General features: G+C 40.1%; 1 protein-coding gene across 3 annotated transcripts; it reads left to right on the top strand.

Annotated features, from left to right (window-relative positions):
• Positions 1-1880: 1880 nt before the first annotated feature.
• Positions 1881-24609, top strand: LOC101170425 (hyaluronidase-4-like). Of its 3 annotated transcripts, XM_011475738.3 has the most exons (6): positions 1881-2003; positions 15045-15253; positions 15790-15840; positions 16427-17405; positions 18908-18997; positions 21868-24609. In XM_011475738.3, the coding sequence occupies exons 4-6, from the start codon at positions 16458-16460 to the stop codon at positions 22360-22362; spliced, it is 1533 nt and encodes a 510-aa protein (XP_011474040.1). In that variant the 5' UTR covers positions 1881-2003; positions 15045-15253; positions 15790-15840; positions 16427-16457; the 3' UTR covers positions 22363-24609. The 3 variants fall into 3 exon arrangements, with proteins under 3 accessions (XP_011474040.1, XP_011474038.1, XP_011474039.1); XM_011475736.3 differs by lacking the exon at positions 15790-15840 and having other exon boundaries at positions 16431-17405; XM_011475737.3 differs by lacking the exon at positions 15790-15840 and having other exon boundaries at positions 1882-2003.
• The last annotated feature ends 754 nt before the right edge of the window (positions 24610-25363 follow it).

Below are 25363 nucleotides of genomic sequence, written 5' to 3'. Positions count from 1 at the left end.
ATAAAAGTAAATATGTGCAAGCCAAAAATAAAAAGACTTTCATTCACTCTAAAAGTTGCCATTTAGAAATACTAAATGTCTGAGCTTTGAGGAGCTGATCTAGTATTGATCTGGTATTGATCTGGTATTGATCTGGTATTGATCTAGCATTGATCTGATATTAATCTGCCCAGTTCTGGAGAAGATTCTCTCAGGTGTCTGGACAGGTTGTGGAGCTGCTTTTATATGGAAATTATTTTCCTGCTGACTCTACAATCTTTGATGAACTTTTATGATAAATAAAAGTCAAATGGTCCCATATTTTTCTTCTTTTCCCTGTACTGTCACTCATTTTCTTCATTTTACATTTTGTGTAGTGTAGTTTCTTGTTGTTTCTCCATCATCGCACTCCCTCCGTCAAAAGATAATAAGTTTGCATTTCTGATGGAAAATTTATTAACCCCAAAACCTCCAAAACACATGCATTTACAGTGGGACAAAAAAGTATTTAGTCACCGGTTCTGTTCATAGTTTTTATGGACAGAATTTTTAGGTGCAGCCAGGGGCCAGAGGGGTTCTGGTTTGGGGACCACAGGATTTCCTCTCTGCTCTTTGCAGATGATGTTGTCCTGTTGGTTTCATCAAGCCGGGACCTCCAGCGTGCATTGGGGCGGTTTTGGTCTGTTTAGCGGCTGGGATGAGGGTCAGCACAGCTAAATCTGAGCCCATGGTTCTCCACCGGAGAAAGGTAGTTTGCCATCTCTCGGTGGGTGAAGTGTCCCTGCCCCAGGTGGAGGAGTTTAAATATCTAGGGGTCTTGTTCACGAGTGAGGAAAGACTAGAGCGTGAGATTGACAGACGGATCGTAGCAGCGTCTGTAGTTATGCAATCACTGTACCGGTCCGTTACAGTAAAGAGAGAGCTGAGCCGGAAAGCAAAGCTCTCAATTTACCGGTCGATCTTTGTTCCAATCCTCACCTATGGTCATGAGCTCTGGGTCATGACCCAAAGAACGAGGTCCCGAATACAAGTGGCTGAAATGAGCTTCCTCCGTAGGTTGGCTGGGCGCTCCCTTAGAGATAGGGGGAGGAGCTCAGCCACCCGCGGAGAGCTTGGAGTAGAACCGCTTCTCCTCCACATCTAAAGGAGCCAGTTGAGGTGGCTCAGGCATCTAGTCCGGATGCCTCCTGGACGCCTCCCTGGGGAGGTGTTCCAGGCATGTCCCACTGGGCGGAGGCCCCAGGGAAGACCCAGGACATGCTGGAGAGACTATGTCTCTCGGCTGGCTTGGTATCACCCCGGAGTCCCCCCAGAGGAGCTGGAGGAAGTGGCCGGGGCGAGGGAAGTCTGGGCATCTTTGCTTAGACTGCTGCCACCGCGACCCAGACCCGGATAATCGGAGGTAGATGGATGGATGGATGGATGGTTGGATGGGTTTGAGCTGATGTTTTCTCAAATTTTCTCACGTATATTCACATATGACCAATTTTCATCCATATAATATGTGCAAAATGTATGCAGTGGTGGTGTGACACGACCTTTTAGTGTTATAAATAGATTTTAATCAGTTTATTGATCACAACATCAAACTTCAAACATTTTTCCATCAGATACAAATCTTTGTCTGAAAATGCAAAGAGAATGCTTTGTCTGACAGAAACATTTATTGTTGCTTGAAGATAACTCAAAAATGTATTTGATGATGGAAACAAACCTCTGGTCTGAATTAAGGGACTGTCTTGTACTTTTGTGCCAGTGGCTCAGCCTGACTCTAGCAGATGAGCAAAGAGGTCAGACCTCTTATGAGCTCAATCCACTCACAGAGATACCCAGCCTCCCTCTCTTTGGTCCTTGTTTTCTGGGCAGACTTTTTCTCCTCCCCCTCCTCCCTCTCTGAGCTGTGTATAAGTGTGGATGGTTGGCTTGTGTTTCAGAGTGAAATTCAGACTGAACTCAGCCCTCTGGGATGTGAGCAGCAGAGTGTCATCGGGACCCCTACTGGAATAGGACGCCGTTATCAGCAGGTAAAGCTTTAAACTACAAACCTGTTTTCTTTGGTGATCTACATTCCTTTTATGTCAAAAAAATAAACTTTTTGTGAATGTTCTTGCTGCTGTAATAAGAATATGGGCTTTCTTGTAATGTTAAAGAAGAAATACTCTAAGAGTAAAAGATTGTTGAGTGTAGAGCAAGGAAAGCAGAAAGAGGAGGTGCTCTTTCATTTCAAGAATGTTGGCTCACTCTAAACAAAGCGCACCAAGTAAAACAAACTCTTTTCTCATTACAGTTTGATTTGTGAGAAGTCAAATACAGAGAAGCACACTGTGGCGCTTCTGAGAGCTGTTACTTCAGAAGGCAGGAGCTGCAACACACATACAGACAGTAAATCTCTTACTTTGCATCTCACTGTGGCTCAGAAAAGATTACTACGTGAGAGTCCTTTTTGAGCAAAAGAGAGCATTTAGCTTGACAAAAATAGACGGTTTGTCTTTAGAGTTAAACTTTTTTTAGCGGGACGTGTTATCCTGGCTGCCAACCACACGGAGACAAAAAGGACAAAATTTAATTTGGAGCTTGGTGTCTTGATTAGCTTAAAGGATTTGAACTTTGTGCGAAATAAGCTCAGAGGAGAAGGCCAGAGCTCATCTAAAGCCAGGCACTGAGTGGCGATTTTAAGCAGTGATTGAGGGTAATTCGAACGGAACATTTTCTGTTAAAGCTCTGTTTCCATGTCAAATCTTCTTTAGCAACAGCATGTTTCCCTCTCCTTAATTGTATGCTGTCATATAGAGTAATGTATACTGATGTTTAAAATCATGTGACAGCAATAGGAATTGGCAGATGCCATTGAGAGTGAACAGTAAAAGATTGAGTGAGTTAGCAGAAATGTTCTTGCCTAGCTTAGTAACTACATTGTACAAGTCCATCGAGTCATTTTCTATTCACACTCATTTTTCTTCAGGGTCCCTTGAATACTTGGGACTACCCAGCTACAGTTGGGCAGAAGCAGGGTACATCCTGGACAGTTTGCCTGTCCATTAGAGGCACACAGAGACAAATAACCACACTCACACATCTAAGGGACATTTTAGAATAATCAGTTAACCTGTGAAGCTTGTTTATGGACTGTGGGAGAAGGCTGGACTGCCCAGAGAAAACGAGGCATGCACAAGGAGAAAATGCAAACTCCACTCAGAAAGAATTGTGCTGGGATTAGTCCCTTGTAAGGAGGCAGTGTTGTATGAGACTATGAAGAATATGTGTAATGATTTCTTTGTGGTCCAGGAACATGTGTGGAAAAAATAAGTCCACAAATCTTTGGCATGACGGCTTGTAGCTTGAGCCTGAAGGAGAACTGATGGTGGTTAAGTGCCAGAGCATTTTACTGGTAGAGGAGGTCTGGGGGAACCATCTGTAATGCGCTGAGACAAATGTCCTGTGACAGGGACCACCAAGGACCCAGTTACAGGAAGGTCAGTTTTCACAAAACACCTCAATAATCAGGTGAAGAATGACAAGCAGAAAACACGAGAGAATCTATGAGGGCTGCATAAATACCTGCAGCACAAACCTGATCAGGAGCAACAAACACCCAAGTCTGGACTTAAAGGCAAAAATCTGGTTGTGATTGGCTCAACAGAAAATGAGGGTAATTTTTTTGAAGGTGTTATGAGGAGTTAGTTACTGCAAGTGAGGTAGATAAACCTGAAACTGTTGTGCCAAAGCTTCAGTGGAGCAAACATAGCAGGAAAAAGACTGCTGCTGAGATGCTTCCATCCATCCATTTTCTTGACCCGTTGGATTCCTTTAGGGGTTTATGAAAGGATTTACCCCCTTCTGCCATGCACAGTTATTACTGCAACATAAAAGACAATATATGTGATGTGCTCATCACTGTATCATGTATGAAACATTCCTTATAAAAGATGCGGTAAACAAAGCGCACTCTTGCTTCATAGTGCAATCTTATCAAGTTGGGTTGTTTTTTTATTTTTATGATAACACATGGTATACAGCATGTAAGCCTATTGTGTTGCTTCCACTTAAGGTTCCCAAAATCCCGCCCAGCATGTCCCTCTGGAATGTCTGAGGGTGTTAACATGACTTTGTGTTCCCATTCTTTGTCATACCAACCTCATTTAGTCCTATAATGGGACCAAAAGACTCGGTTTGCTCCAAGAGTAACATAAATGTCTCCAAACTGCTGAAAGCTGAAGAGTGGATCATAACTCTGAGCCACAGACATTTTAAAGTTGTCAAAGCAAAGAATTTGTGATCTGTTCTTTACTGGGAGAGCTGCTATAAGATGAAACAATACTCGTTCAAACGATCCATCTAAACTTCAAACACTAGCAGCTGTGGTTTAAACTCCGCCTCTATTTTCCAACAGAGACACTAAGAACTATGCAAATGATCTTTCATCTATTTGCTGAACGAGCAGAGCTGCTCCACGCCACAAAACCACAGACATCAACAAACTTTTTACCTTAATCATTCCCAGACAACCCTTGGCTCCAAGCTACTCGGTTTAAAGGATTTATGTTGACATTGAGCCAAACCATAAATAGGAGCATCATTGTGCTTTCACCCCACTCCCAACCATGTTCCATTGTGAGAGAATCACTGTGAGAAAAACAGAGCTCAATACTGCTTGATACTCCAGAGTAAATACTACAGGCTCTGTTTAAAAAGTGGATAAATCCTACATTTGCATAATTTAACCAAAATTATGACAGACAGCCCCTGCTGGTGATAAGCCGATGCTTTTTGCCTGTTGACCTTCCACACACTGATAGTAATGCTTGGAACTCTGGCACATTTTCTCAGTCAGTTGCTGCTGCCTTCTTGTAACCATATAATTAGACAATTATTATTTTCAGTGCCAAACCAGATAGTTAGGGGGAGATTATGAACAAAACCCACAGAGACAGCTTTAAATTACTGTTATCATGATTGTACAAAATGTAATACTTAAAAACCTATAAACAAGAATCTTAATGGAGTTGATGAATGTGCACAGTAAATGTAAAAGTGGAACGTTGTCTGGGTAGAAACATGTCTAGGTTCATGACTAAGAGAACATTTGCAATGTTGACACCCTAGATGCAGAGTCAGACATAAGCACAGGAACTTTACAGGACGGAACCAGTTTTTCTGCCAAGCTTCACAGCTTTCAACTCAGACCAAGTGTTTGTGAATGCAGCTACTATTTATTTATTGATTTATTTTAATGCAGCCCGAAGTAGCGCTGGGAAAAGTGCTAAAAAATTAAATTGAAACCTATGTTAAACATTTTTTTGAAGCAAACTGTTAACGAGAGTGCAGACTTTTGAAATGGGGCAAAGTGATTCTGACCAGCCAGAGATCCTCTGGCTGAGTCACACACTCGTGAATCGTAGGTTTTCTCCCTGGACACACACGCTTAAGGGTTCTAAATTGTCCCTGGGGTGAACGTGTGTGTGTGTGTGGTTCTGGGGCAGCAATAGACTGGCGACCTGTCGCGCTGTATCCCGCCTTGGTCTAACAGGTTGGGACTGGCTCCCGCAGCAATCCGTTGACCCCACAAGGGATTTAAAGGGTTCAGAAAATGGATGGATGAACTTTTGAGATGCTGATAAAAGAAAAAACTGCCCAATTTCTTTTTTTTTTTTACTTTAAACTTTAGTCCCATGCACATGTACTGTTCGACCCATATAGATGCTGCAGGTTTCTGGGTTGTCTGGACCCATGGGGGGTTGTAGAGGGGAGCATGATGCCCTCTGATTGTTTCAATACTGCAGCACTTATCACTTGAACAGCACTAATGGGCGCACTCCACAGGATTTGGGTGGGATTGAAAAATGGAAAATCCCTGCATCTCAACTCCTTCATTACTTACCCTTGCATGTCATGTAACCCTTGTGCTATCTTAGGCACTTTACCATTGGGAGTTGGGTCATCTAGATCCACTAGACAGTGCTCTGAACCTTTTTTCTTCAATGATTTGTGATCTTCACTGGTGTCCATGGATTACATGACATCTTTCCACCTTTATCCACCTTTGTCATGGTAGGGAGAACACGTCAATGTAAAGGTGGGGTCATAGGATAGCACAAGGGTTAAGTATTTGCTACAACCTGACACTCACAGAATGGTCGTATAGTAAATAAGCATGAACATCTTTGCTTTCCGAGTTAACAGAGCGGTCTATGACCTTGATATTGCCTGCGTGTCCTGTAAAGATTTGCCCATTTTTCGCCCGGAGACAGCCTGGTGGAAAGGGAGTTGTGACTAAGGCAAAACGACGATTTACATCTAAAACATGTGTTGACTTTTTGAAACTTTGGTGCAGATTTCATCAACACTTCGAGACCAAAAACGTTTTTAGAAAATTTCGTAAGGCAGCTGTAATTTACTCAGTGTATGCTGAAAGCCTCAGGAAGTCCTTCGCCCCGAGTGCAATAAGACTTTTTAATGCAGCTGGGAGGGGAGGGGGCACGAGGAGGGGTCACTGAGCGGTTAAGGACTTGTTGAGGGAGGACGTATCCTCGCTAATACAGGAGTCTATTAAGCTGCTACGAACCTTTCTGGAGACTTAAAAGAGCACAGTTACCTCCTTCCACAAGCGCCTTGCCTCTGTGGAGTCTATGGCTGCAGACAACTTTGAAAGCCTGGCGGTGGCTGAGTCCGCCATAAAAACGTTGCAAAAAACAACCAGCTTCTCCTGAACTGACTGGACGACTTGGAGTAAATCTCTGCATACTGAATATTTTGGAAGGGAGTGAGAACGGTAAGGATCTGCTACGGTTCATATAGGAGGTTCTGGTGGAGACGATGGGGCCTGCAGTCTTTTTCTGCAGTACCAGACCGGGAGACATATCACGGTCCGCCACCGGCACATCGTCCCAGAGGAAATCCCCCCGTGCCTTTTTGGTCTGTTTTTCAAAATTTTTATGAGAAGAATCTCCACTTCCATCGGATCTATCCTGCCCGTCTGCATGTGCTGCATGTTGCATGTTTTACTCTCCGGAAGAAGCACAAAAGTTCTACAGTCAGAAATTTGGGGAGTAAAGAAGCTATGACTGGTAATTTACATCTTACTGATGTAATTATAAAAACATGACTGACATTGCATTAACAGGTTAAAATGGCATCTGAGTAAATAATTTTGCTTGTTATACTGTAACTACTCCATTATATAGTTATTTATTTTCCTTCTTTCTTTTTTTATTATAAACTCTGAGTTATTTTCTTTTCGTTTTTTTCTAATGTATTTAATGTTTTGCATGGTGAATTGCAGGTCCACTGGGTTTATTTTTATTGTATGGGTGTGCATGTATGTATGTGTGGGGATGCGTATACATATGCATATATGTGTGTATGCATATGTATGTACAGTACAGACCAAAAGTTTGGACACACCTCATTCAAAAAGTTTTCTTTATTTTTTTGACTATGAAAATTTGGAAAAACTCTTGGCATTCTCTTGATGAGCTTCAAGAGGTAGTCACCTGAAATGGTCTTCCAACAGTCTTCCCAGAGATGTTTAGCACTTGTTGGCCCTTTTGCCTTCACTCTGCGGTCCAGCTCACCCCAAACCATCTGGATTGGGTTCAAGTCCGGTGACTGTGCAGCCCCCCATCACTCTCCCTCTAGGTCAAATAGCCCTTACACAGCCTGAAGGTGTGTTTGGGGTCATTGTCCTGTTGAAAAATAAATAATGGTCCAACTAAACGCAAACCAGATGGAACAGCATGATGCTGCAAGATGCTGTGGTAGCCATGCTGGTTCAGTATGTCTTCAATTTGGAATAAATCCCCAACAGTGTCACCCGCAAAGCACCCCCACACCATTACACCTCCTCCTCCATGCTTCACGGTGGGAACCAGGCATGTAGAGTCCATCCGTTCACTTTTTCTGCGTCGCACAAAGACACAGTGGTTGGAACCAAAGATCTCAAATCTGGACTCATCAGACCAAAGGCACAGATTTCCACTGGTCTGATGTCCATTCCTGGTGTTCTTGTTCCCAAACAAGTCTCTTCTGCTTGTTGCCTTTCTTTAGCAGTGGTTTCCTAGCAGATATTCTACCATGAAGGCCTGATTCACACAGTCTCCTTTTAACAGTTGTTGTAGAGATGTGTCTGCTGCTAGAACTCTGTGTGCCATTGACCTGCTCTCTAATCTGAGCTGCTGTTAACCTGCCATTTCTGAGGCTGGTGACTTGGATGAACTTATCCTCCACAGCTCTGTACTCTTGGTCTTCCTTTCCTGGGGCGGTCTGCATGTGAGCCAGTTTCTTTGTAGCGCTTGATGGTTTTTGTGATTGCACTTGGGGACACTTTCAAAGTTTTCCCAATTTTCAGACTGACTGACCTTCATTTCTTAAAGTAATGATGGCCACTCGTTTCTCTGTACTTAACTGTGTTTTTTGTTTTTTGCCATAATCCAAATTCTAACAGTCTATTCAGTAGGACTATCAGCTGTGTATCCATCTGACTTCTGCACAACTGATGGTCCCAACCCCATTTATAAGGCAAGAAATCACACTTATTAAAGCTGACAGGGCACACCTGTGAAGTGAAAAACATTTCAGGTGACTACATCTTGAAGCTCATTAAGAGAATGCCAAGAGTGTGCAAAGCAGTAATCAAAGCAAAAGGTGGCTACTATGAAGAACTTAGAATGTGACATATTTTCAGTTGTTTCACACTTTTTTGTTAAGGAGTCCTATACTGTTCATAATTAAACAAATAAATATTTAATTAAATAAATTAATATGACATGCAAATACACAATCAACCAATTAATCTCTTATAAATATGTAAAAAGATCCTGAAATTGTGAAAAATCTGGACAAAGATTTTAAATTAGCCATTGTATTATTCAATGTATTTCATTTTGCTTTAAAAACCTGTTCATTATTTTAAAACAGCATTTTAAAATATTAATTTTATTCATGTGGAATATTATTATAATTCTACGTCTTTTTTCAGAACCTTGGATTTCAAAATCAATATTTTCCAAGTAGCTTTGTTTTTATTTCATGTTGCTGTTTTTCACAATGGCGTATTTATTTCATGAAGAGCTTTTTCAGGAGAATGTCTCTGTCTGTCAGTCAAACTAGACAAGGCGGAGACACCTCAACACATCCACAGTGTTACCAGAAATTGGACAGTTTTTATTCTAAATTTGCGGATAAAAGTGGCTTTGGGCGAGTGTGCATAATTCAGGTGATTTTGTGGTCGGTTCAGCAATTTTCATCTTCTCATTAACATCTAGTAGTGGTCTGAATTAGGCTGGGTGGCTGTTGAAGTTCCACAAAACGTCTATGAACTGGAGTTCCATGAACGCAACATGCCGCGTGTGGCAGGGGCTACCAGCTAATGTTTTTAGCCGGATAGCCACATGGAGTGGTTGCCTGTGCTTATCTCAGTAACAATGCATGGATGCTCAATGCACATGGAGTGTTAAAAGATCAGGTTTATTTATTTTGAATATTTCCACATGATAACATTGTTTCCATGTTTGAGTTCATGAGATCATCCCAGAGAGTCTCTGCTTCAGCTCAGCGCAGTCAAACGTCTTAAATTACGTGTAAATCAGAGCGCCCAGGCAGCGCGAGAGTGTATGTGTGAGCGCAAGTTAAGGGTCTGTTGCCCTGTCCCCCAGAAAAGTAATAGTAAAAAAAGGTATCCTCCAAAGTACAGAGCCTGGTTCTTGGAGTAAACACTGGCTGCAGAATTGCTCAATCAATCCTGGATCTCCGCTGCGTTTTCCGACCACGGTCAGAAACGTCATCGCAGGTTCAACAAATTCCCGGGAGGGAAAAATAAAATCAGAGGACCTGATTATAATCATTGTCTCATTGAAAATAGAAAAATATCAGAATGTTCAGGAGGCCTGAGCAGGCTTGTTCCACTTTGCGCAGCTGCCTGGTCTGACTCTGTCGGTCCGCCAGCTCACCTACTGCGAGCCGACACAGTGTGAGGCACGATGTGAGCTCTGAGTGAATGGCGTAAGAATGAGGAGTGTTTCAACGGGGGACACCAAGATTTGGACCACCGGAGCTCCTCTGTGGTTTGGTCCACACAAACCCTCAAACTACAAAAACAGAGTCGTCCATGTTTGCATCTTCTGCAGCAGACAGATAGTTTGTCTCTATTTGATCTGTAATGTCAGCAAAGCTGTGCGGATATAACTGAAATATGTCATCTCTCTGACTGGTACACGGCTGAGCGGCTATCGAGGAATAAGAGTCGATTTCCATGGATGAGCCAATGAGCGTTTAGATCCCGCCCACTATCACTGATTGACAGATAGACTCATTCTCCTGAAAAAGCTCTTCATGAAATAAATGAGTCATTCTGAAAAACACCAACATGAAATAAAAACAAAGCTACTTTGGAAAATATTGATTTTGAAATACGAGCTTCTGAAAAAAGACAGAATTATAATAATATTCAACATGATTAAAAATGAATATTTTAAAAGGCTGTTTTAAAATAATGAAAAGGTTTTTAAAGCAAAATGAAATATATTGAATAATATAATGGTTAATTTAAAATCTTTGTCCAGGTTTTTCACAATTTCATGATCTTTTTATATATTTATGAGAGATTAATTGGTTGACTATATATTTGCATGGGGTCATATTTATTTATTTAATTAAATATTTATTTATTTAATTATGAACAGTATAGGGCTCCATATTTTGTTATGTATATAATTCCACATGTGTTAATTCACAGTTTTGATTCCTTCAGTGCGAATCTACAATTTTCATAGTCATGAAAATAAAGAAAAACTCTTTGAATTAGAAGGTGTGTCCAACCTTTTGGTCTGTACTGTACATAGATATACATATTATGTTTCCTTTCTTCTTTTAAAGTAATTCTAGTACACCTTATTGGTACTAATAATATGTTTCACAAGAAGTTTTGTGGAATAGTGTTGGTCATACAGAGTAATGCTTTTGTTACATTGGACAATATTTATCACTCCTTGTTTTTCAAATTATGGAGAGGGGGTTTTGAGTTTTTTTCGGGGGGGGGGGGGGGGGGGGGTGGAAAATCGGTGTTTAAAAAAAAGATGTGCTGAAACCAAGTCGTGTCACAAATATGCATCCATTTCTTTGTTTCTTTGTATCCCATGTATGTAACGATTCTCTTTGTGTTTTCAATAAAAACATAAAAAATAAAAACCACATTCAGCTTATCTGTTCAATTGTTTTCAATTGCATAGGAATTCACTTGCTGCACTGCTCACTTTAATCTCGTATTTACAAGAAAAACGTCGTAAATTTATGAAAATCAACTCTTCATTATTGAAGCAACGTACAAAGTTTTATTTTGAAAATAAAACAGACATTTTCAAAAATTGCTTGTTTCCTGTTTCTCTGGCTTTTTACATTGAAATTGACACAGTAATGGACTGGAAATAGAACTGGTGAAAAAATGTGCATTGTGTTGTGTTGCAACAAACTTAAGAGGTAGACATAACATAAATAAAGGGCAAAGGGCGTATACTTATATAGCGCTTTTCTACTTTCTATGAAGGCCCAAAGTGCTTCACAGTCACAGTCCCATTCACACAGTGGTGGCGGCTCCGCTGCCAAACGCTGGCGCCAACCTTCCACCAGAGGCAAGGTGGGGTTCAGTTCAGTGTCTTGCCCAAGGACACTTCGACACATGGGTGGGCAAAGCGAGAATCGTCGACCGCCCTACCACTGCACCACAGCCGCACCAAATAGTGAAAAAAGTAAAAAATAAATTGTTAATTAAATTAATTAATTACACATTTTATCAGACATTTATTTATTTAATTCCAATTTTAAGGATTTTATGACACATTTATTTCAATTTATATTCCTTTTATTTTAGTCCTCCTCCATGTTAATTCTTAATTCTTGTGTGTATGAAGATTGACTTGAATTGTTCTGATGATGATGCCTCCTATTTCCTAATGTGCATTGTGATACGATAGGTTCCATCGTGTCTTCCGTGTGTTTGAACACGTGGGGAACATTCCAAACATGACAAGGGGATGATACTTCTGTTGTCTTAGAAAACATTGCACCGTGTGCTGAGTCTCCTTTTACGTCCATAGCAGCCGATGATGCAGAGGTATTCCTTGCAGCATGAGATGGTCCATTGTCATATCTATATGCAAATACAAATTGTACACATTCGGCATTAAACAATACATTTAATGTAAACTATCTTACCAAAAGTATTCATTCACCTGCCTTGACTCATATATGAACTTCAATGTCATCCCATTCCTAACCCATAGACTTCAATGAAGGGGTCTCAAACTCAATCTACCTGGGGGCCACTTAAGGCATGGTCTAGCTGAGACAGAGCCGCAACTTTAGCGCGCACACACACGCAACTTGTGAGTGTCTGAAGGTTAATAAATTTGTATGGAACATCTACTATACTACTAACTATACTCTATTATTAACTGTTTCTGCACAAAATGTACTTATAAAAGTCTCATTCAAATAAAAAAATAAAATAAGTAAATAAAAAAATCAATAAGTAAATAAATCAGTAATACATATCTGTTTATTTAGTCTCCTATATCTACTGTTTTCTGATTTAAACGTCCTTATTAACACAGTTCAGTTAACACTGTTGAATTCTAACTATTAAACACAAAAGAAGACTTAAATTCTACAGTTCTGTAAATCCATCAATGGTTCTTCTGAACACGGCTTCTCTTTTCTCCTTCTCACTGATGGACACTTGGCAGCACTTCCTCCCAAACAGCTGAGACCCTCAGTGTGGATGAAGATGATTGTCAGTAGATCTGGACTGGACTTGGACTTATTGAAATTTAAGGTGGAGAAGTCAGAGAGTATTTGCTCCCAATTTTGAGTCTGTGTTGAAAGTTTTTTTTTAAAGTTTACTCTTTAAAACACAAATCAGTAAAGGAGAAACGAAATTCAGTAACCATTTTTGTCTCTTATGACTTTTGCACATTTAAACCCTGGTCGCAAGTTATTGTAGAGCAGCCAGTCAAACACTCTTATATTTTCATAGTTGAATTCAAACTGTGGTTCGTAAAAGAACATGCGCTGTTTACTAGAGATCAGAACAATCGTTACCGATACGGTGGCTGACAAGGCTCACACTACATTCAGAAGAAAAAAACACAACGGTGTTCTCCGAAGCACAAAGAAATTACCCGCAACACAACGACATAACCTCAGCACAACGGAAAAGGACTTTTTTTTCCCACCGGCGGAAAAAAAAGTCCGACAGTTTCAATCTGTTCGGCGCTCCTGAGAGCTGCGTGATATTTGGACAAGATTAGGGTGTTTTCTTACTAGATAACGTAATTTCTTACAAATATACGTTTGTCTAAAAATAGAAATTTACCCAGCTCTCCACATATTGATATCTGCCTCTAACGCTCTTTGTCATTTTTTAAATTACGACTTTTAAGTTGTACACTTACGAGAAAAAAACTCGTAAATTTACAAGTTTTTATCTCATAAATTTACGACTTCAAATCTCGTAAACTTATGAGAAAAAAGTCATAGATTAATGAGGAAAAAACACCAAAGTTTGTCTTTAATGGAGGAACAAAGTAAGGAAGTGGACATCTGCAGGGATACCGACGGCTTCATCGGGCTGCAGAGATCCTGTAAACCACCCATCAATAAATAAAACTTTAATAAATCGTAAATCAAACAAATGAGCTTTCAGACATTTGGAACGTTATCAATAAACATTCAGCTCACCTGTTCTACTGAGTTTAGTTGGTCTGCTCTGCTGCTGCGCAGCGTTCACTTGCTGCTGCACTGTATGCTTACTTCCACTTTAATCTAGTGAAATTACGAGTTTTTTTTCCGTACACTTGCTTACGGAAGAGGATTAGGGCCATGGAGAAGGAAAAAAAGGGCATAGAAAATTCTGACTTTTTTCTCAGAATTCTAAAACTCTGTTGCACCGAATAGTTTGAAACTAAATTTCTTTTCCGTTGTGCTGAGGTTAATGCTATTGCTGCGGTTTAGTTGTTGTGTTGCGCGTAATTTCGTTGTGCTTCGGATAATGCCGTTGCGTTTTTTTCTTTTGTATGTAGTGTGAGCCCTGTCAGCCACCGTAGAGAAAGGCTCAAAAACTGATGGAAATTCATGTAGGTGACACCAAATAAGTGCAGCCAAGATGCACAATAAGCGTGTTTGAGATCACCCTGGTGGACACAACGCTGCGCAGATCACCTGGTGTGTGACGTATGTTTTTGCTCTAACATCACTTGTCATTCATCACAAAAATATCACCAGAAAGGGGCGGGAACAAGGCACCAACCTAAGCCAACGCAGCCGGAAATTTAGTTCTGCACTGACTGCAAGCCGCCTGTTGACTAAAAAACAATGCATTATGGGAAACAATCTCCTGACTGTTTTGTGGATGAGTGATCAATTAAAATAATTTTAAATACTTATTGATAAAAAAAAGGCTACATACATTACAAAACATTAAAATAATTATAAAAGATATAGTAACACAGATCATACTAAAGGGGAGAGGCATTTTAAAACTCAACTGAATGTTGAATTGCTGTAGCTTTGCCTTTTGATGGGTGAGCCAATACCTTTGATAGCATGCTGTAAATTCCTCATACTTGAATGGCTGGATGGCTCAGTTGGCTGCGTGCAAAACCTCTACATGGGATATCAGGGTTCATTTCCCAGAGGGCACGATAGTTTGAATCCAAGGTGTCTCCTTGGACAAGACCCTTCATGCAATGCCTACCTGTGTAGCCACAAGACGGCCAGTCCCCAGCCCGGATACAAATACAGGGTTGATTTTTGCATCGGAAAGGGCGTCCGATGCAAAAATCTTTGCCTAAACCAAATGTGGGTATCAGTAAACGTTGATTTGCTGTGGAAACTCCTTAGGGGATGTGCCGAAAGGTGAACAACAACAGGTCCACATTTTTTACGAACAACAAAAAATCTAAATGTATTCATACAATCTTGACAAACAATATAATGAAATTTGCACCACAGTGTGTCAGATTGCAAATAAAAAGAATCATCCATCTATATTTCATTTTTGTTTTCATTGTTGACAGTGAGAAGATGGACTCTCAGTGTTGTGCTGATCAGCGTTCCTCCCCACATCAAGTTCAGCTTTATCTGCACTTCCTTCATCAGGCTGACCATCACCTTGACTCCCTGCATCAAGTTCAGCTTCAGCTGCTGTCTCTTCATCAAGCTGACCTTCACTGGGGCTCTCTAGGTCATCCATGGTCAGATGTACCAGCTATCCCAACATTGTGCTGTGGGTCACAACATTTATTTACATTTTGTGCAAGTTGATGTGAAACCTGCTGGCATTTATGGCATACTGCAGACATTTTTGTGCTGAATATATGTTTGTCTAAGCCTTCTTATATAACTCTTTATACTGTTGGCAATGTTGGCACATTTCAACCCAGAATACATTATTAAATTCTTCCCTTTTGAAGATTTTTGGAAGATTGTACATCTGACTGCTGACAGTATATGGTCAATGGTGTGGATACTTATTCTACAAAAAAAGTAATAATATATGTAAACTAAACTAAAGGGTAACAGTTCACAAGCAAACAGTTTGAAAGTTGTGGAGTATGTAGAAAACAATGATGAAGAAATAAAACGTACCTATTCGAAGGCAGCAAAACAAACTCTGAAGACAAAAGGAAAATAATCCAACTAAATGCTGGCCTTTTAGTAGCAGTACTAAGGTATTTATAATCACATATAAGGTATTTAAAAATATCAATTGTAAACGTGAATATACAGTTTCCCCCTGCTTACACGTGTTTCAATTCGCAGTTTCATGTATTCGAGGATTCTGCGTATCTGCGGGTGTCTCGGGAATACTGTGTGGGTAACGCTTTAGATTAGGTGCTGCAAAACACTCAAACTATTAACAAAGACATATTTATTAGGCAGCCTATTAACACCTTTATAAGGAGCTTATTAACACGTTAACACGGATCAATGCCAATAAAGGCATTTATTGGCAGTAATGAGTTACCCTTCAAACAAGCACATTAAGGTTATCTCTTTGAGGTGCTTGTGTTGCATTGAATTTGGACTTAAATATTTATATAACAAATAAGTATTCAGCTACAGCACTTAATTGTTTAGTTTAGGTCAGATCTAAGTATTTCATTTGCAAACTAAATGTTTAATTTAGTTTATATATAGTTTGTAAACTAAAAGTATACTTATAAATCATATTTAACTTAAATTGAATATTTAACTTGCTAACTAAATATTTAGTTAATAAATGTAACAATTATAAATACATGAATTATAAGGTGAAAATATGCATTTGAAAAATGAAACCTGTTTTTTTCTCCTGAAACAGGCAAAATAACCAAAAATAGTCCTGTTGATGATATTTATCTGTCACTCTACAAACAGAAACCCAATATCTATTTGACTCTTTTTTTTTTTTTTCCAGGTAGTTTGTAGCTCTCGAATGCCTCCCCAGAATGCCTGTGGTACAAGTGGGCGGGATATTCTCTCACCGCATAGTCCTTCTAGTTTTCACCAGCAACTGCCTGCTCTTCCATGAAACCTACAGTCAGAAACCTGCCAAGCTCCCTCTGATTAAACAGAAGCCATTTATTGCAGCCTGGAATGCTCCACTAGACATGTGCACCTTCAAGTACAACATCACAGCCAAACTTGACCATATTTTTCACATACAAGGAAGCCCACGTGCTAACTGGACAGGACAGAACGTCACTATATTCTATGCCAACAGGCTTGGTCTCTACCCCTACTACAACCCACAAGGCAGCGCCGTACATGGTGGCTTACCCCAAAACAGCAGCCTGGACCGCCACTTGCTAAAAGCTTACCAAGACATCACTCACTTCATACCAGCAGAAGACTTCCGTGGTCTAGCTGTGATAGACTGGGAATTCTGGCGGCCTCAGTGGAGTCGGAACTGGCACAAAAAGGACATTTATCGGCACAAATCCAGGGAGCTGATAATGAAAGCGTACATTAATGTTACTCTGGCCCAAGTGGAGGAGCTTGCACGGCGGCGGTTTGAGAAAAGCGCCAAGGTGTTCATGCAACGGACAATTCAGCTAGGATCATATCTCCGCCCAAATGCCCTTTGGGGTTTCTACCTTTACCCTGACTGTCATAACTACAACATGCACGAAAAAAATTATACTGGTGTCTGCCCCTTGCTGGAGAAACTGAGGAATGATGAGCTGCTGTGGCTTTGGAACAGCAGCACAGCATTATTTCCTTCTGTGGGAATCAGAAAAACCCACAGAGACAGCATCCAAAATCTGCACTTTTCTCAATACAGGATCAGGGAGGCACTACGAATTGCATCCCTGACCTCTAAGGAGTATGACCTCCCCACCTATGTGTACCTCAGACTTGGCTATCGGGATGATGCCCTGACCTTTCTAACTACAGTAAGTTAAAGAATAACACATGTTGGTATTTGGTATGAAATGCCTTTTTACATGTTTTCTGTTTTGATGGTTTTTTTTTTTTTTTTTGCACAGTACGTTCACAGATTTTGTTAACTAGAGAGGAAACCAACACATGTCAAAGCCTTTTCTTCAGAAAAAGTTTCTTTATTTCATTTTGACATGATATTTTATTGTGTGGGTCAATTCAATTAACATCTTGCCTCAAATTGGTTAAAGTTGATGAATTTTTTTTGTGGTTAAGTTTATCTTCCACTGCAGGAGCTGTGTCTGAATGAGAGCCGCTTTCAGCTGTACCTCCGTGTCTTTGAGAACAATCCTATTTATTGTGGACTGTGCTTCTTCTGTGTTGTTGTCAGCAGCAAATACTGACACACACATCTACAGTGTCCTCTAGTGGTTGTTAGTGGGAAAATAACACATATGTGAGGCAATATAGTATATATATTCTTTTTGTAAAATCACATACTGTAAGCCGCTCTTGAGTACAAGTTGAACCCCTACCTAAACTATGCAAAAAACTGCAGCTTATACTCGGAGAAACACAGGAAGTAATAATTGTATCAAAATGATAGTCTCATAAATATTTGGACAGAAACACATTCTTTCTAATTTAGTTTCTGTACATTACCACAGTGAATTTGAAATAAAACAACTCAGATGCCATTGAAGTGCAGACTTTCAGCTTTTATTCCATGGGTTGAACAAAAAGATTGCATAAAATGTGAAAAACCAAAGCATTTTTCAAACACAATCCCTTCATTTCATGGGCTTGTGAGTAATTGGACAAATGAAAGAACTGAAAACAAAATTGTCATTACTAATATTTGGTTGAAAAGCCTTTGTTGGCAATGACAGCCTGAAGTCTTGAACTCATGGACATCACCAGATGCTGGGTTTTCTCCTTCTGAATGCTCTGCCAGGCCTTTACTGCAGCAGCTTTCAGTTGCTGTTTGTTTGTGGGCCTTTCTATCTGACGTTTAGTCTTCAACAAGTGAAATGCATGCTCAATTGGGTTAAGATCAGGTGACTGACTTGGCCATTCAAGAATTTTCCACTTCTTTGCTTTAATAAACTCCTGAGTTGCTTTGGCTGTATGTTTTGGGTCGTTGTCCATCTGTATTCTGTATTATGATTCACTCATAATGACATAACAAGGGAATTGCCCACACTTGCCCATGCAATAGCATGGAAGTCAATTGTCCAATTACTTATGAGCCCATGAAATGAAGGGATTGTGTTTAAAAAATGCTTTCGTTTTTTCATGCAATAAAAGCTGAAAGTCTGCATTTTAATGGCATCTGAGTTGTTTTATTTCAAATTCACTGTGGTAATGTACAGGAACAAAATGAGAAAGAATGTGTCTCTGTCCAAATATTTATGGTCCTGACTGTAGGTAATGTTAGAATTGTCATTCAATTTAAAATCAGCTCACTTTTTTATTATTGGAGTAATATTTTATAATATAAGTTCTGTATTTACAGAATGATTTGATCTACACCATTGGAGAGAGTGCTGCTTTGGGGACTGCAGGATTCATTATATGGGGAGACTTAAATTTGACATCTTCTAAGGTATGTGTCCTTCTCTTCTGACTTTCTCTGTTGCCTTTGTGAATAAAATAAAATAAAAAATAGAGAATGTCCCCAGTGCTGTTTTAAATATGATTATGAAGTTTATAACCAAATTATTTGATGTTTATCTGAAGCCTCTGTTTCCAAACTTTCCTCTAAATGGGTGTGGCCGTTGTTCCTGACCATAGTAGCCCCGCCCTTTAGTCTCTTTTCTGAAAAGTTTATCTTCAGTGATAAAGAAATGGTGAAAAGTGACAAATTTTTGGTTCCAGATCAACACATTTTGAAAATGACAAAATGCCAAAACGAATATGTTTACCAGACCTTGCTGTTAACTAACATCACACAAAAAATAAGCCAGAAAGAAAGGCACTGTTTGAAGGTAATTTACCAAATACGTACTGGCAGTGCTGAACCTTTTTCTTGGCCACACGGACCCAGAGAAAGGGTTAAGATTAGGATTACAGGTTATGGTTAAACTGCATTCACACCTAATGTGATTCAGGGAAGAGGTGGCCAGTTTCATTGTTAGGTCAATGGTACAGACGCGTTCTGGGATCCTGCGGAGTGATTTAAGCAACGGGTGCGGTGCAAACATCTAGGAGCAGCACCAGGGGTCTGATCCACACAGGCGACATGCCGCGGTGGGCTATTCTGCTAGACTGTTGCAGTGATTTTTGAAAAAAGAAAGCAGAGTTTACCAACACCAGCGCTGGACATTGCAGATGTCACACTGGACCTCCAGCAGTTTGGGTTCTGCTCCTCACCAGAATTTCTCCAAACCCTTGGACCTTAAATGAAAGACAGACTTTCTTGTCATCAGAAAACAGGACCTTGGACCACTGGCCAACAGTCCCGTCCTTCTTCTTTATGACCCAGTGGAAACATTTCTTCCCTTGATCCAGGTTCAGAAGTGTCAAACCTGACAGTTGTAGCCCGTCTCCTGAATGCATCTTAATGTGGAGGTTTTTAAAGCTGCTCCTCCACCTCATTCCACTCTTTCTGGAGGTCTGCATGTTCTTGAATCTTGTCCTTTTGATAATCCATTGAAGCCCACGGTTGTCTCTTTTGCTGCAGCATCTTCTGTGCCACATTTTACCCTTCCATTGACGTTCTGTAGATCTTCTTGGAAACAGCCAGCCTCCTTAGCTTAAACTTTTATGCCTTACCCAGAATATTGAGGGGGTAGTGATGGTTTTCTGGCTAGTTATCAAGTCTGAAGTCTTCTCCATATTGAACTGAGACAATTCAACTTAACAAACCAATTTAATGACATCTGGGGGAAAACATGTGCAGGTGCTTTGAGTTTAGTGGAAGATTAGTTGGTGAAACTTTGTTTAAAACATTCATGCTCTGCAAAATTTGGGACGATTTCTCCCCTGTTTTCTAAAATCCTGTTAAATATTTATATATTCAGTCATTCATCTCCTAATCCATTTATACAATTTTGGGGCCACCAGAGCCTATCCCGGCAACTTGTGGGCGAAGGCTGGGGACATCCTGGACAGGTCCCCAGTCTGTCACAGGGCCACAATCACACACCCATGCACTCTCACATTCTCACCTAGGGACAGTTTAGAGTAACCAATGAACCTTTGAAGCATGTTTTTGGATGGTGGGAAGAAGCTGGAATCCCCAGAGAGAACCCACACATACAAACTCCACACAGAAAGGTCCCCCCATTGGTGTTCTGTTTCAGGTCACCCAGCCGGGACTTGAACTGGGAGTCTACTTGCTGTGAGGCAAGAGCGCTAACCACTGCACCACCATGCAGCCACGGTTTTAATGAAAGTTTCCCTTTTAAAACTTCAGTTTTAATGATATTCTAACTTTTAAGAAAAGTTCTGTACATGTCTTAGGTTGTGTTTGAGCACGTGGTCACATTTATTCCCATCTTCTATTGGTTTGGGGATGCCTAACTCCTACCATCTGATTGAAGCACCCTTGAAGAATTAACATTAGCATTAGGTTTTTAAAACAGTGTTTATTTGCTCTTCACAAACCGTGAGGACTGACAGCAAAGGAACACAATCAATAAACATCAGAATCAGCTCTACAGCTTTCAATATATTAAACTTAAATTAGACAATAAAAGTACACAAACCTCGTGGGCTGACATCCACGAGAGACTAATGGCTCATTTGGCTTTAGATTTCCTTTTTACTTACTACATAAACACAATAAACAAATGCTTACATTGATAATTCTACTACATTTTGATCTGATTCATACTGATCTGGGGCGGCCGTGATGCAGCAGAAGGGCGGTCGACCTCTGATCGGAGGATTGCAGGTTCGATTCCTTGGTCACTGAACCCCACCTCGCCTCTGGTGGAAGGTTGGCGCCAGTGTTCGGCAGCAGAGGCGCCATCAGTGTGTGAATGGGACTGTGATTGTAAAGCACTTTGGGCCCTTGAGAAAAGTACTAAAGTACTTGTATACAAGTATACGTCATTTACCATTTTACTGTGATCTTAATGGAGATCTTCACGTGTCTGCAGCAGTGCACTGATAGCAGTGGCCACAGTTAAATGAGTTTGGGTGGAACTTTTACAAAACTTTGTTTTACATGCTTTGACCACTAGATGGCAGAAAGTATTTGGGATTGTTATATTGATACTTACTGAACTCTGTGACATCACAGACACTCTATGTATGCTCCATCGTTTGTGTTCACAGAGTTTCACTTTACTATGAAACACGATGTAAAACATCCTGATTGAAAAAGGTTTTTTCATACTTTTTTGACACTGACTAAATTCTTTCACAGATTTATTAACTATAAGGATTAAAGGACTTTTGTAGAGAAGAAGTAAAAAAGCCTTGTTAATTGAACAATCACAACATTATGGTTGTTGGGTTGTTTTACAGAATAACTGCAGCATGGTGAAGTCCTTCATCAGTCATCGCCTTGGTCACTACATCACTAATGTCACACGAGCCGCTGAAATCTGCAGCCACACTTTGTGCCAGGGCAACGGCCGATGTGTTCGCCGGGAGCCCCGCGCCCACCACTACCTCCACTTGAGTGCTGACAGCTATCACATTCATTCCTCTGGGGACGGAGCCTTCACGGTTACGGGGTGGCACTCCCAGCAGGATCTCCAGCTCCTGACAAAGACGTTTCGATGCCACTGCTATGAAGGACACGATGGAGACAACTGTGACAGCATCAACAAAGTAAAGGAGGAGGATGAGCTGTGGAGGGAAGAGGATGACAAAGAAGACAGAAGAAGAGTAGATTGGGAAGAGGAACAAGGTGAACGAGCAGAAGGAAGAGAGAATGCTGCACTACCAACGAGCAGCAGCCATTGCTTAATCGTATTTGTGCTTCTGTTCAACATCCTGCTTGTGGGGGAAGTTTAATCATCACAGAAGTCACTATAAAAGCAGCTTTGTGTTTTATCTCAAACACAATTACTGTGACCGTCGATATGACTGTGCTGAATCAGAAAAATTAATGTTCCAGATGAGTCATTAAAGAACTTAAACATCATCTGTTCAGCGTTGAAGAATATTGCATGTCAGATACTAGGACATTTTTCTATTCATGGTCCACAGAGTCTAAACTTAAATTAAAGACATTCCAGCTATTACTGTGTAGGGAACAGGAACCACTGTGGATATGTCACCAGCATTAGCATTACTTTATTGAGCTATGGTAACAAATGGATTTTCTCATTGTATAAAGTTCTATTCTTATTCCTATACATAACCTCTTGAAGATCATTTCAATAAGGAGATCTTGAAAGTTTGATTTAAAGTTTTAATAGTGCAGCAGGAATTTGTGCATGAAATAGCTTGGACGCTGATAGCGGTTAAGCCCAGACCGCGCCGAAGCGGAGAGCCAGGAAGAGAACATGCTGGGGGTGGGCCAGTAACACGTCTGAAATGCAGAAAAACAAACTTCTATGAATGTAAAGGCAGGAAGTTGACTGTGATTGGCTGGGAAGAAAACAAGCACTTTAGCTATTGGCTCAGAGTAAGGACATAATGAGTGACGTGCAGAGGGAAGAATCAGCAACGCAGCAAACCTGAAGATGAGCTTCACTTCGGTAAAACCCACAGTAAGCCACAGTAATAACAAATATTCCACTACCACATGGAGATTGTAGGAATCAGTGCTAGTTTTGCAATTTTTAAATAATGTATAATAAAATCTTTTTATCAAATTAAAAGAGCATGAATTCTTTTTTTATTTTCAAAATGACTGGAGTTAAAAAGATGCTAAATGAGAAACACAATAGTTCTCAATAAAAACTGTTCCCGGACCGTAAAATAGCTGTTAATTTTTTTTTTCCTTTAGCTTTTTTATGCATTTATTTTACTGCCAATAAAAGAAAAGCAAAGCATGGGAAACATGATTGTTATCGAATGCACCGCAGCAGCAATCTTCTTCTGGGCAACAGTAAATGTAAGAATTGGCAGGCAGGAGCAGCAGCTGTGAACACACATTGGTTCCTGTCAACAACATAAACAGTTTTTAGGTGTATACAGACAGGACACATTTGGTTCTGAACCAGAGTTCACTTCACCTGAAAAATTCAGAACTAATTTGCAGTCTGAATGCACTCAAGCAGACCCTGGTCCTGTTGGCGCTCTCTGACCCATCAATCGAGGAGGTCGGTCTCAGTTCATTTCCAATCTGACTGAGCTGCCGTTCACTAGGAGTTTTTCTCAGGTCTGACTAGGATCCGTGCTCAGAGTGGATGAGCAGTGAAATGTTTCAAGAAAGAAGATTTTAAGTCTAGATGCCGTGACTCAACTTGACAACATGACAAAACTTTTTACCTTTATATTTAATACTTGAAATAGTAAGATTGTTTGCTGTTTAGACAAAAGTAATTCATCTTTTAAACCCGTTTTGACCCTTTCTGGGTGACGGGGCTGCTGGAGCCACGCGTGGGTGAAGGCAGGGACATCCTGGGCAGCCGGGACTTGAACAAGGGGGCCTTCTTGTTGTGAGGCAGCCACCAGAGCGCTAACCACTATACCACCATGCAGCCCAAGGCAAAATTCTCTAAAAATGTTATGTTGTACCAAAAACTTGGTATAGTATATTTTTTCACCCTTTCCGGAAAGCATGAGACAGCACAGTGTCCAAACCACATTTATGCTCAGAGAAATGTCAGTCATGTAACTTCCTTCTCTTGCTGGACAGACTTCACTAAGTATGTTACCATTTGACAAAGAAACGGAACAGCTACTGTCATAATATAAAGGTGCTATGTCAACTGCGCTGTAAAGTCAAATTTTACCATCGCCATAGATGTATGTTTGCAAAGTCTATATGGCAAAACCACAATAAAGTGTTGCAGAAATGTAGACTAACACATTTTTCAAACTGCAATGGAATTCTTCAGTGTGGCCTGATGGTCATAAAGAATGACACAACCTTAACCTGTTACACTGTAAAAAACGAAAAATGTTTCTATTGATTTTTAAAAATCAGGTTTAAAGAATAGCAATGAATGTAACTCAAAGTAAATCATGCTTCAGTGTGATCAACTGTCCCTCTTAGTATGTACACTACAGACAGCTTAATCAATTATCAAAGATGGTTCAAATGATTGATTTCTAATTATATTAATTCACTTGCTCCAAAAAAAAAAATTTGTTTTGTTTATTTTATGATGGTATTATTTTTAATCATAAACATGATTTTTCTAATGAAAATAATCTGAATTTATTTTAGATAACTGATCTGTGATATGTTATTATACAAAATAGTTGTATCTACTTTACATAATAATGAAGTAATTCATCGCTGTCATGTGATTTATTGATACTTAAGCAAACGTAATGACCTGAAAGTGTGTTAATAAGGCATTGATATCAGATGAAAAGTTATGAACCGGATAATAATAAATCATGTAATAAAATGGTTACAGAGGGTGGGATTATATAAGTTCGCTTCCTTCCACTCCCTTTCAGACAATCTATGATTTAATATCTAATTATCCTACATTTGATACGTCTTTGAATGAATATATGAATGCTTATTGAATTGTTTTGTGCATTATTCTATGATTGCTTAAATAAACCATTTCAAATAAAATATTTTTAAAAAACGGCAGATCGGACTCCGCTGTTGAAGACTCCGCATCGCCTCGGTCCACCAATTTGAACCCTTGTGCTATCTTAGATGACCCCACCCTTCCATTGACGTGTTCTCCCTACCATGACAAAGGTGGATAAAGGTGGAAAGATTTCATGTAATCCATGGACACCAGTGAAGATCACAAATCATTGAAGAAAAAAGGTTCAGAGCCCTGTCTAGTGGGTCTAGATGACCCAACTCCCAATGGTAAAGTGCCTAGGATAGAACAAGGGTTACTTGCACCTCTTTAGTACATACAGACATACA

This window comes from Oryzias latipes, chromosome 6 (assembly GCF_002234675.1).
Source record: "Oryzias latipes chromosome 6, ASM223467v1".
Taxonomy (NCBI): Eukaryota; Metazoa; Chordata; class Actinopteri; order Beloniformes; family Adrianichthyidae; genus Oryzias; species Oryzias latipes.
This window is presented reverse-complemented; position numbering and strand designations above follow the sequence as displayed.